The sequence below is a fragment of the Radiomyces spectabilis genome, assembly GCF_025331425.1.
Source record: "Radiomyces spectabilis strain NRRL 2753 chromosome Unknown BYT42scaffold_5, whole genome shotgun sequence".
Classification (NCBI taxonomy): domain Eukaryota; kingdom Fungi; phylum Mucoromycota; class Mucoromycetes; order Mucorales; family Radiomycetaceae; genus Radiomyces; species Radiomyces spectabilis.
Genome location: NW_026251930.1, coordinates 1,808,899 through 1,821,048, shown reverse-complemented (window position 1 = coordinate 1,821,048; position 12,150 = coordinate 1,808,899). Strand labels below are relative to the sequence as shown.

General features: G+C 44.3%; 5 protein-coding genes across 5 annotated transcripts; 1 reads left to right on the top strand and 4 right to left on the bottom strand.

The window, feature by feature from the left end:
- Nucleotides 1–1,312: 1,312 nt before the first annotated feature.
- Nucleotides 1,313–2,454, top strand: BYT42DRAFT_545404 (ribonuclease H-like domain-containing protein; the record flags this gene model as incomplete). The annotated part of the gene is made up of 4 exons (XM_051565810.1): nucleotides 1,313–1,527; nucleotides 1,585–1,735; nucleotides 1,959–2,064; nucleotides 2,123–2,454. 4 exons carry the CDS (start codon nucleotides 1,313–1,315, stop codon nucleotides 2,452–2,454), a joined length of 804 nt encoding a protein of 267 aa, XP_051424812.1.
- Nucleotides 2,455–3,402, bottom strand: BYT42DRAFT_613300 (HAD-like domain-containing protein; the record flags this gene model as incomplete). The annotated part of the gene is made up of 3 exons (XM_051571719.1): nucleotides 2,455–2,658; nucleotides 2,752–3,284; nucleotides 3,375–3,402. 3 exons carry the CDS (start codon nucleotides 3,400–3,402, stop codon nucleotides 2,455–2,457), a joined length of 765 nt encoding a protein of 254 aa, XP_051424811.1.
- A 143-nt stretch (nucleotides 3,403–3,545) lies between these two features.
- BYT42DRAFT_644309 (GDSL lipase/esterase) lies at nucleotides 3,546–4,825 on the bottom strand (the record flags this gene model as incomplete). Its single annotated transcript, XM_051572632.1, has 7 exons — nucleotides 3,546–3,642; nucleotides 3,710–4,020; nucleotides 4,087–4,184; nucleotides 4,252–4,366; nucleotides 4,427–4,528; nucleotides 4,616–4,640; nucleotides 4,710–4,825. 7 exons carry the CDS (start codon nucleotides 4,823–4,825, stop codon nucleotides 3,546–3,548), a joined length of 864 nt encoding a protein of 287 aa, XP_051424810.1.
- Nucleotides 4,826–5,167: 342 nt separating this feature from the next.
- Nucleotides 5,168–8,969, bottom strand: BYT42DRAFT_566841 (topoisomerase II-associated protein PAT1-domain-containing protein). Its single transcript, XM_051568030.1, has 13 exons — nucleotides 8,844–8,969; nucleotides 8,634–8,753; nucleotides 8,357–8,568; nucleotides 8,184–8,273; nucleotides 8,024–8,121; nucleotides 7,894–7,954; nucleotides 7,346–7,800; nucleotides 6,996–7,284; nucleotides 6,786–6,931; nucleotides 6,535–6,698; nucleotides 6,325–6,396; nucleotides 5,595–6,263; nucleotides 5,168–5,528 (listed from the first exon to the last, which is right to left on the bottom strand). The coding sequence occupies exons 2-13, from the start codon at nucleotides 8,651–8,653 to the stop codon at nucleotides 5,390–5,392; spliced, it is 2,415 nt and encodes an 804-aa protein (XP_051424809.1). The 5' UTR covers nucleotides 8,654–8,753; nucleotides 8,844–8,969; the 3' UTR covers nucleotides 5,168–5,389.
- A 434-nt stretch (nucleotides 8,970–9,403) lies between these two features.
- Nucleotides 9,404–10,616, bottom strand: BYT42DRAFT_494226 (kinase-like domain-containing protein; the record flags this gene model as incomplete). Its single annotated transcript, XM_051564286.1, has 5 exons — nucleotides 9,404–9,493; nucleotides 9,561–9,801; nucleotides 9,883–10,031; nucleotides 10,090–10,228; nucleotides 10,342–10,616. 5 exons carry the CDS (start codon nucleotides 10,614–10,616, stop codon nucleotides 9,404–9,406), a joined length of 894 nt encoding a protein of 297 aa, XP_051424808.1.
- Between the last annotated feature and the right edge of the window lie 1,534 nt (nucleotides 10,617–12,150).

Genomic DNA, 12,150 nt, shown 5'->3' with positions numbered 1-12,150 from the left:
CCGGGAACACATATTGCCGTTTCGGTTAGGGGTGGGGGTGGGGGACAGAGACGATCGCTTTCCTTTTGAGTGAGATTGATTCATCTTGTCCATAACAGTGACTCAGTCAAAATTTTTAACATTCACCAAATGCGCGCTTTTACGCTTGACAAAGCTATGCCGTTCTGGGCACCGATTCCCAATCCATTGTCTGTTTATCAATAGCTTGTAAAGAAAAGTGTCGATCCGATGACCACGAAAATTAGCTAGATACATCGCATAGCCTTACTTGTGTTTGACCCACCCTTTAGCGAGCAATTGAGCAAATAATCACAGTTGTTCAGCATGTAAAGATAGCCCACGCCTTTTCTGGCTCGAAAATAGACGTAACGTGCCCATTTAAAAACCATGGGCTACCGGTTTTTGATGAGATCATACAATTTTAATGAATCTGTTGACTGGACATTGCCATTTTGGACTTTGTGGCGATTTGTGGGGAAGTTGGCATGACACAAGAAAATGGTCCAATATGGTAGTGTGTACCCTGTTGTGCATTGCCTCATTGGCACTAGTCTAGATCACATAACCACGGCAAATCCTTTCATTTCGTGCATCAATGCTATCCCACAATTTTCATCCTCCACAATATACCCGCGATGGATCCGTTCCACAGCAATGTTGATCAAAAGATAAACAACAGGATGTTTTACATGATCATGATAAACAGGATAGGCCATTTTAGGGATGGTCGCACATCAACACGTTACCTTTTTTTAAAGTGTGGGAATTATAGCGAAGACAAGCGATTGTATCATTCATCTCAATATACAATAGAATGATTGGACTCCATGGGATTCTCGACAAAAAAAGTCCAATCATGACCGTTATACGGATTTGCATCAACCGTACATTATCCAACTCGATGAAGGTACAATATTTTCGTCCAGAAATTCAAAGCCAAAAATAGACAGAACATACCCTGCAGAAAATGCCATTTTTTGCGTGCAGGGTGTTCCCCTGTCGTGTGTCCTATGAGTTGAATCAAATAAAACGCGACAAGGCACTGAGCAAAGAAAAACCAAACACGTTTTAGTCTAAGCAGCCAAAAAATGTTTGGATGATCAGACACTTTCAAAGGATTTCATACAATCAGCGAAAGAAAAAATGTATGCGCATCATAGGTGAAGAGCAGTCGTCAATGTGTGGTTGGGAAAGTTTCCTCTTATTTTTTGACTGCTGTTTTCGGACATTTCGTTTCTTTTTTGTCCTGAATCCATAGTGATGTTTAACGCTAGCTGGAAGATATCATATCCGTCCCTATAAAATAACCCTAATGGAAGGCAAGCCGGCCACCGCTTCCAAGACGACCGTCGAAGCTCTTCGGGAACAGTTGGCCCAACTCAACCTCAATACCGGAGGCAACAAATCCGAACTCAAACAACGATTGCGCAAAACCAAGAAGAAGCTGCAAGCCCAAGCAGACAAAGCCAAACCGATCGATCCACCGTCCGACCCCCAAGATCCCATTGAAACCTCCCCAATGAATCGGTAAGCACCACTTGCCCCCAATCAACTTGTTTTTCACGCACTGACCTCCCTTGGCAGATCATCGCATCCGACGATCCGACCACAGCCTCACGATTATTATCTATTTTTCGACGTGGAGGCCACTTGTGAAGCAGACGGATCATTTAACTTTCCCAATGAGATCATTGAATTTCCTGTTGTTCTTGTGGATGGCAAGACATTCGAAATCGTAAGCTAGTCTTTTGACTGCAGATTCGCTGATCTGATGATCTGATCTGATGTTTTTTTTTTTTTTTTTTTTCAAGGTGGATGAATATCGATCTTATGTCAAGCCAAGTATTAATCCTGTTCTGTCCACTTTTTGCAAGCAATTAACCGGCATTAGTCAGGTACAGCCTCGTAGATACACTATCAACCACACTATTTCTTTATACTAATGCATGTTTCTATAGGAAACCGTGGATGCCAGTCCCTCGTTTGTCGAAGTATTGAATGATTTCCAAAAATTCATGGCCAAATATTCCCTTTTTCAAGATAAAACAGCGGCTTTTGTCACTGGTAAAATGCATAAAAAGAAAAAGCACGCCACATGGAAAGCTCATAAAAGAGATAATAGATGGACCTTTTGATATCCGGGATTTCATTACCAAGCAGTGTGCACACAGTCGGATCAAGAAACGACCTGCGTATTTCTCCGTCCCCTGGGTCAATATCCGAAGACTGTTCAAGGACTTTTATGGCTATTGTGACACGAAAAACATCAGCGGTATGTTGGATGCCCTGGATCTAAAGTTTGACGGCAGAGAACATTCTGGATTAGACGATGCTCGCAACTTGGTTTTTATTGCTCAACGCATGCGAAACGAAGGATGTGTATTCAAGTGTAACATTGCCTGGGACGAACGCACCCGCCGAGCCCACGCCAGGCGCCAACAACGTCGTTATTAATTAAAGGAAATGCTTTCGCGTCTTTTCTAGCGTAATCATCTTTTCGATGCATTCAATCATGGTATCGCCCTGGATATCCGGACCCCCATCGTCATCGTGTTGCTTCACATACACTTTCTCTTCCGTCGTCAAATACACCGTGCGCATCGATACATTTTTGGCCCCCGCCAAATCCCACGCATGCGTTGCCACCATGTAAAAATTCTATTCCCCAACAGAAACAGGTCAAAAGCATCAGAAATTCAATCAATCTATTGTTCTCAAAAAAAAAAAAAAAAAAAAAAAAAAAACGCTTACTTCTATTCGTTGGGTACGATGCACCGCCATTCGCATCAGTTCCGAGTACACTTTGGGATGCGGTTTGGAAATATTGAGGTCGTCACAGCTGAGCACGTTATCACCAATGTACGAGGTCAGCTGGCTCTTTTGTAACAAGTCCAGCGTGTTTTGATATCCACCATTTGTCAGTATCCAAATATCCCATCCGTTCTCCTTGAGCAACTCGAGAGACTCCACTGCCGTAGAGACCGGCTCCAGTTCTTTAAAAGATGCCATAATATAGTTCTCCTCGAATTCTTTGGGCATACGGTAACCTCGAACAAGGAGCGCCCGACGGAGCGAATTGCGTAGCATCTTGATCAGTGGGCAGTACCGCCCAGCGTGCGACGTGCCAAAATAATCACGCAAAGCCGCCCAATGCCATGAGTAAAAGAACGCTTCTGCTTCCGCGCGCGTCGTTAAATGATTCTTGAACGTCTTATGTAACCGGTCAATGACCTTGTCAAATGTGTACAATGTGCCTTTTGGCACAAAATAGCCTGTAAGCGTCTCTGTACATTTCTCTCGATCACACAACTTCCTCTCCCCTGTTGATGGTTTTTTTTTCTTTCGGTCTTTACGCCATTGCCTATGTAGCCTACCTAGGAAATCAAAGGCAACAGCGGGCATCGGTGGGGTATGTTAATAGAATGGAAAGGATAGTAAATAATAAAAAGAAAATAAAAAATCGAGGATGGTATGGCTGAGTAATATATGAATAATAATAAAATCACAAAAGAAGATAGATGGGCGAAACAAAATCAAATATGTGCCTAATTTATATCAAAAATGGCAAGCTGACCGAGAACCGTGATGGCTATCAACCTGTGGGTCGCTGTGGTCGGATGCCATCCGTCCCACCATAAATAACTAAACATGAAACCTCTGTATCAATGTCCACTGGTGCTATATTGCTGCCAGATTAGTCATCACCTACCGATTGGGGTATTCTTCGCAGAGAAAGGCTTGCGAGATACACGTATCATTGATCTCTGCAAACCCGAAAATGACAGGGGCTAGAAAGATGGAGTCAAATAAGGAGTGAATATCCACAAACACCGTCCTTGTTCCCGTCTGTGCTGAAAAGCGCCGAGCCAATGAGCGTAATTTGGCGTTATACTGGCGTACAAGCCATCGCAATTGTTGACGTTCATCTTCCAAGGAATCCGCAAACAAGGCTAGCCGGTCAATCGGCGCCAAACCCAGAATTGCCAATTGCTTCGCCGATGCAACTTGATGTAAAACCCTCTATTTCCAATGTTAGCATCAATCAAGTCAATAATTCTTTGATAGAAAGTGAATCGGCCAACTTACAAGCTCGTTTTCGATCGAAAGCACGACTTGATTGATTGTTTCTAGTTGTTGCTCGGTTTCATTGATCGTGGTGAAAATATCATGGACATCGTTGACCCCTAAACACAAGGTATCAGTAAGGCCGGTTATTAGGTCCCTGTGTCAGCGGTATGTGGATCACATAACCTGTCCAAATCATAAAAACCGAGCGCTCCGATTCTGATTGCCCGATTTGGGACTCGTTACCAAGGAACAAACCAATCTGTTGTCCAACGTCGTATGTGGAACGATTCACTACAGACTATGCATAAATGAATTTACCACCATTTTCAAATCCAAATTTTTTGTCAAAGGCCCATACATTATTGGCTGTCGCTCCAGAGAACGCATAATCATACAGATCCGCTCCAGTCATCATCGACAGGTATTCCACCCATGTCCATCCATTGCTCTGCCGTTGTTCCTAGTAACCCCATAAGAAAAAGGAAAGGTAGTCATGAGTAACAATGCCTCATTAAAAAGCCACACAACTTGCGATGCCAAAACTTACATTTGCTATTCCCGAATTCAACTGCCTACACAGTAACAAATGAGATGGATAAGAGACGAGCATCAATGAAAAAAATGGTATCACTGGTTCTTACCCGTTATCGGACCATGAATCCCCAAAAATGATGAGTTTGTTTGCATATGGTACTGCATGGCAGCCATCATCCTGCATACAGAGCACGGTGCGACTTTCCGTCATGCATACATGCATTATCAATAAGCCCACGGTGAGAAGCCTTCTCGTCCAACTCCATGAAACTAGCGTGAAATGTTCCATTGCAAAACAAGGAGTACAAAAAATAAAATATGAGAGAGCAAACCATCATCAAACGTGAAAAATCTTTCCTTTAGTGTACTCTCCATAAGTTCCCTATCAGTTGCTAAACATACCGAGAAATAGCCGATGCCGATTACATGCGTCGTTATTGACAGAGACCGTTCCCATGACCTGTGCATCCCGCTAGGCTCCTTTGCACTCTTTTGCAAACCGCAGCAGTACTCATGTGGTTCTAATTCAGACATGCACAGTGACGCTATTGAATCATGATCAATGGTTCTCTAAATGTAGGTTGTTTATTATTATAAAAAAAAGGGGGGGTTGAAATTTTTTCTTTGCGTTCATCATGGTGCTGATAGGGACCCTCTTGGAAACGACACTTTTTTTCTGACAAGGAATAGAATGGATGAAGGACCAAAAAAAAAAAAAAAAAGGAAAAAGAAATAGAGGTGAGATAGACAAGAGACATAAGAAAAACAAAAGAATGACCAAGAACGATTATCGTGGGATGGAGACTTGCGATGCATCCAATCCGAGAGCATGCAAGAAGAGGTTGACGTTGGAGATTTTATGGGCCGCCTGAGTCGCATTCAGACGATTGCTGTGAACCAGCACAATATTTTCCATTACACGATCCCTACCACGCCTAGATTAGTTACCCCATACTCTTTTTTTATCAGTCCGGTTCGTTTTTGCTGCTTACCTGATTTCGGTGACGAGGATGTGTTGCTGATCCATTGACGCGCCTACCGCCATGGCCGCCAAAAATTGCCACACATACATGTCATCAATGTCGAGCGATAACTGTAGCATATTCGTGTTTGGATAGACGGGGACAAGGTAGTATAAAGACGGGAAAATATGTGCGTATTTCGTCTGCAATAGATCAAAGAATCGATTGTACGCCTCATGCCATTGAGCCAAATCATCGCTGGAAGGAGGCATCAAGCCTTGCAATGCGCCACCACCTTGCTTCAAAATCTCGGCGCGCGACAAAAGCATGGTCAAGAAGGCAAGTCCAGGCTTGCTTCGTGCCACCACGTCCGTGTCATTCTTGTCCATAAATAGATAAAGTAACTTATTCACCACGTTCAAGGGCGCTTCCGCAATGAACGATAATAATGGAGGCGCCGCCGTATTCATGAATAATTCCACATCTTCAAACGTCACAAACTGCTGCGCCTTGGCCTCTTCCGCATTTGCCACCATGGTACCTGGGTAGATCACGTGGCGACACACTTGAAGTTGCGCAAAATGGCTAACAATAGCAGTAATCATCGTCAAATTCTGCTCGCTCGTCAAATGTCGCACGATACGCGGGATCAGCTTCTTGCCTTTGGCAATCGAAAGAACACCAATCACATCGGGCGTGCTATTGATCAAATCCGTCAGGCCATCCGTACCCAAAGTAAACCTTCTTTTTTTCCCCTTACCTTTCATTGTTTGCCTCCGATAAACCCAGGGCTTCCCATAGTTTCTCAGTTTCCGCATTGCATGCCTCGTTCCTGCCAAATGAAAAAGAAGGGGAACAAAAATTAAATAAAACCCTACGATTGGACTCTCACAGTAAAAGATGGACCGCCATAGTCGTCCTATATGCGAAAAAAAAACAAGACGAAAAGGAAAAAGGAAAGGGCACATACCATGCTTTCATTGCATCCTCCTCGTCTTCTTCATGACGTGATCGATTACGTGCGGGTCCTTGACGACGCAATTGTTCGATCTTCAGGACAATGTCGTACAAACTTTCGACTATACGAAGCGTGCGACGGCGATCATTCAATGTAGAAGCGCCTTGCTTGCCATGCTAACACACAATCCAAACCGTCAGCCCATACGTTGCGCTTTTCTTTTCTTTTCGTTTCTCCCTCCTTTCCCCGCTCGATCTACTTACAGGTACAGGATGCCGCTTGTCCGAAACTTCACGCGTGCTGTCCTTGGTACTGGGCGAGCTCACTTTCTTGTCGGATACTTGCAATACCTGACGAGGATTGCGAACGGTCAATGAGGTGATCTTACCAAGCGCACCTTCCAAGGACACTACGAAAACCATCATCATGAGATTTTCTCGTCCATCCAACATGGCTACAATACCAAGGCCTACCTTGTGTTTGTTTAGGCCTGCGCTTGGCATCATTCACAATGCGTTGCAACTGTTGCTGCATTCTTTGCATCATGTTGTCTTCTTTATTCTGTCCACGGCCGCCACGGTGACTGTGCTCATAGGCCGTATGCGTAGAAGCCCACGTAGGAAGTCCAGCGCGCTGACGAAGCGAAGTATACACTTGATAGTAGAAATCGCCCGAGTAAGGATCTCCTTGTGCCAATTGCGAAAGTTGCACGCGATTAATGAAATCCTTATCCCGCTGGGTCATCAATTCGTCGTATCGTGACTATGATGAGCTCCGTATATGAGCATGGGATTCGTTGTTTCTGAACAGAGCTACAACATACCTTGGGAGGCGTTTGCTTACGCTGGAGTTCGCGTTCAAGAGCCAGTTGTTGCTGGAGCAATTCTTGCTGCTGCTGTCTGAGCGCCATCAATTGCATTGGATCGCCATTCACACCAAAGGGAAGCATGTTTGGATCTTGCATCGGGACACGCGAAGGGCTGCTGCCTGCGAGCATGGCCGCTTCGACTTCGGCCAAACTCAACATCTTTTTTCCTTCCATTTCTCGCGGGGCACGGCCACTGGCAGCTTGACGTTGCAATTCGGCTTCAATGTCTTCCAAGCGCACGGGTTGGCTGCGACGTTGCGATGGCTGCCCAAACGAGGAAGAAGGCGAAAGACCCGGCGGAGGCGAAGGAGTGTAGGGTGATTCGCGCGACTGAGAAGGATGACCATGGTTGCGGTTACCCCCGAAAGGTGACAAATTGTTGTTCGAAGAAAGAGATCCAAAACCGCGATCTATGCACCTCGCTTGAATACCACCATTCTCCTCAACACATTTCTCCACCTTCTTTGCACCCAACCGTGCACCTCGCCAAATCCCAAACTTACCTGTGGATAAACCGCCTGCAAAATTTCCCCAAATGGAGGACGAATTGGTAATGGGAGGCGACTAATGGATAAAAAAAAGGTGAGCAAGCGCTGAACGGCGGATGGGCATGGAAAGATAGAAAAAGATTACCTCGGCAAACTGTCTCGTGTTGCGATCATGGACGGGAGTACGGTCGCGAATAGGTGAAGCACCCCAAGGATTACGAAGATTGTTGGTTCGTTCTTCTACTACAAATCACTCAGGTTAATGAAATTCTATCAAAAATCGGCAATCCTCCCGAAAGCTCTACCTCTTGGTCCTCGCTTCACAAAGAATGCCTCTTCTTCCATGGTATTCGCCTTGAACTTTTCAGTGTTGGAAGCAAAATCGAAGTCCTGGCCTAATATATGTAGAATAAAACAAGTGTTATCTTCCACAGTCATTCACCCATCGGCTTGGTGACCTGTAAGCTTAACAACATACCAATGGGACCACCACTGCCAAAGGTTTCGTCATTGTAGTCATCGTTTTCCTCAATCAGTTGGTCGCCCAATCCGTCGTCTTGTTCCTCATCGTCCAAAGTGTCTTGCAACGTATCAAAATCAAACACTTCAGTCTCCTCTACAGCTCGGTCCCCATTATCTCCCAAGCGCCTCAGCTCGCCTTGACTCAACGGCGGCATCTTGGTGTTAAAACTAACCACCGACGAAAAGTGAGTCTCTATTCGCTCCATCATTTTCTTCACTCTCGGTCTTCTTACCCAAAGAAGGAATCGCCCATGATATTTCAAATATTCCCAGCGACTTATTCCTTGATTTCGCGGTTGTTACTTGTTTGGTTCTTTAATGAATGCTCGGCAAAAGGCTGTGCACGTATTCTACTGAAGAAAGGAAAAAAAAAAAATAACGGAGGTTCAGTAGGTGAATCTTCGTTCCCGTTGCGCTCAGCTGTATATGCCACTTCCACTTACTGCTACCGTCTTTTTTATCCTTGCAGTTGAATAAATGCAAACACAAAAAAAAAGTGGTAATGCACGAGTTTTACCAGAAACAAAAAAAAAGAGCCTTTCTCGCTGGAAATAACCACCCGTTCTTGCTCGCTCTTGGGACGAAAGAAAAAAAAAACGGGTAAAAAAAATGTGACATCACGAGCTCACATTTCAATCCCAGCAACCCACATTTGGAGGGCAAATGCACACCTTTGGTTTGTCTGCATCAGCACTCGAGCATGATTTTCCTGATTTTCCCGCTTGTCCACGTTTTGTTAGCAATAGCGTGTTTAATCTATTAAGCATTGTTTGTTAACAATAAATAGCTCTTTTATTGTGGCTGTGTATACATGTATTGAACGGTTATTGAATGGTCGCCAGTCTTTTGTTTGTAAAACTTGAGGAATGGACGGTTTGGCTTTGAGATTGACGATCAAAATGAACAAGGGCGATAAAATGAAGAGGTACACAATATGTGTTTGGGATGACGGATTAATGGTTGTGTATTTTACGGCAGAAGGGAATTATATAGGGGATCGGATTCACTGAGCTGAGCGTTGGTGTTTGATGATGAATGGATGTTGCAAGACTTTCCTCAGTGGTAACCGATCTACGGATCTGTATTGCAAAAGCTACCAAAGGTCCCAGAAAATGTTTGATCAGTCTCCTGTAGGTACAGGACGTTGTTCTGATACTTACTTTTCGGATCAAATCGGCTGCTTCTGCGCTGACATGACCAGGCATATTCAGATCCACTTGGACAATACGATGGTAAGTAGCAATATAACCTTTCTCATCTTCAAACGGAGGATGACCGCAAATCATTTCATACAGAAGGACGCCCATGGACCACAGGTCGACATTCTCATTGTGGAGTCCCCCTTGCACCATTTCCGGAGGTAAGTAATCCAGCGTTCCACATAACGTAGTTCGTCGTGATCTACAAAACAGCACAAATTTTTTTTTCAATAAATCCAAAACTTGAACCACGACACAAAAAACAAAACCATATTCAACATACTCGGTCGAGGCGGTGCGAACAGACCAGCCAAAATCGCCAATTTTTAGTTCTCCTCGAACGTCCAACATTAGATTCTCAGGTTTAATGTCACGGTGAATGATCCGTTGGCTGTGCAAATACAGCAATGCATTTGCCATTTGCATAATATACTGGTCAATGAGTATCAGTAAAAAGATTCTTGATCAATATCTTCCTTTCCAAGCCTACCTTGGCAGCAACTGATTCGGCGAAACGACCTTGACGTTGCAGTTCATTGTATAGTTCACCTTTGCCTGCCAATTCGAGAATCAAAAAGACGCGCGTTTCATCGTGGAAATAGCCATACAATCGGAGAATATTGGGATGTCTAAAGCCAAAAAAAAAAAAAAAAAAAAAAAAAAAAAACGATTCATAAACTCGAACAATAACAAACCGTGCCATGATCTCCAAACAAAAAAAACAAAAAAAAAAGGTCCATACCGAAGGTTGCCTTGGATTTCAATCTCTCGTTGTAATTGACGCTGCACGCCATGCGTACACAGTTGCTTCTTGTACAAAACTTTGAGCGCCACCACATATCCGCTTTGTTTCTCGCGCGCTAAATACACATGGCCAAACTTGCCTCGGCCCAAAGCTCGACCAATCTCAAAATCAGACAACAACCACTGCTTTGCATGGCCATGCTCTCCTGATAATCTGTAACGAAGAACAACTCGATCAGTGTTTGATGCGTCGAAAAAAGAGACTGGCGTCATTTTTACCGCAATGCGTTTGCTTTATCCGTCAAAGGTCGATTTCGTAGGCGCTTGCGATCAATTTCCGCAGCCGATTCACGCAGTGAAGCAAAAGTGTCGGTACTCACGGCGCTGGATCGATGTAACAGGGATCGTTGCTTTAATGGCGGACGATAAACTTCCGTTGCTGAGGAATCGCTCATGATGACATTGTCATACGGTTTTAAGGGTTGATTATCCAATGACGATCCGTTCTGTCGGAATAGCGTTAGTCGATGATGTCAAACACGTTCTATTAGAGTTTGTGTTTACCTTGCTGAATGTCGTTCCTGAGGGCTTCTTGTTTCTCATGTTGTCGGAATATTGCCATGTTGAGTGAGACATAACCTCCATGGAGACACGGGGATATATATTTTGTCACGATCGTAATAATCAAGGGGTATGACACGCAAACAAACACAAAAAATATGGGTTCTGGGAACAAAAGAACAGAAAAATAATAATGAAATGACCAAAAAAAAAAAAATAACCGACCCGAATATCCAAAAAAGGAGAAACAAGAACCACAAAAGAACAATGTGTCGGACCTGTTAGCGGTCCTCTAAACGTTTTGTCTTAATGACTCACGGTTCGTAAATATCAACAACAAAGCTCAGTATGAGTAATAGTCGATATATCATGAATAGATAGCATTGTCATAATAGAATATAAAAAGAAACCCCAAAACATTGAATAAACATCATCATTCGTTTTATTGTCAATCCTCGTCTATTTACTTTGGTGATCGTGCAGTTTATCAGATCCAGTAAATACGACATTTGGTAGCGGCTGTCACTTTTATTGTTTATGGAACCAACCGATTTGCCTGTGACAGACATCTCCCTGATTACTGAAGACGACAAGAAAAGATTTGAAATCGAAGACCGTGTAGCCAATTTTTTGCCCGTCGATCTTATTGCCGAATATCAGAAGTATCGACAAATTAAACACATCCCCGCCAAAGACAGACTCAAATCGACTCCAGCACGTGAAGAATTCTGGAGTAAGCACGCAAAGAACCTCGCTGATAATTTCAAGACTCGCCTTATCACATCCAAGACCCCTCATCACGAAATGAGTGACGCCGCCCCTTTGACTCCTTCGCAACCCGCCGCCACTTCCTCTGACTCACTGCCGCCCCATGTAGCTGATAGCGTTCCCCATGGTATCAAACTACCTCCGCCTGATACCTACCACGGTGATCGTGTCGCAAGTGTACTTGACAGCTGGCTCCTTTCTATCACTCGATACTTCCAACTCAACATGCTTCCTGCCGACCGATGGGTACCCATGGCTGTTACTTTCCTGCGTGGACGCGCCCTTGTTTGGTGGAATTTGCTCGAGACCCAACGCTCTGCTCCTTCCACTTGGATCGGGTTCAAGAATGAACTGATCGACCAGTTCCGCCCAGCATACTCCCAGCAAGCAGCCCGTCGCCGTCTCCGTGAACTTCGACAAGTTGGCTCCATCTCGGATTTCGTGGATACGTTCCAGTCCATCCGCCTTGAACTTCCCG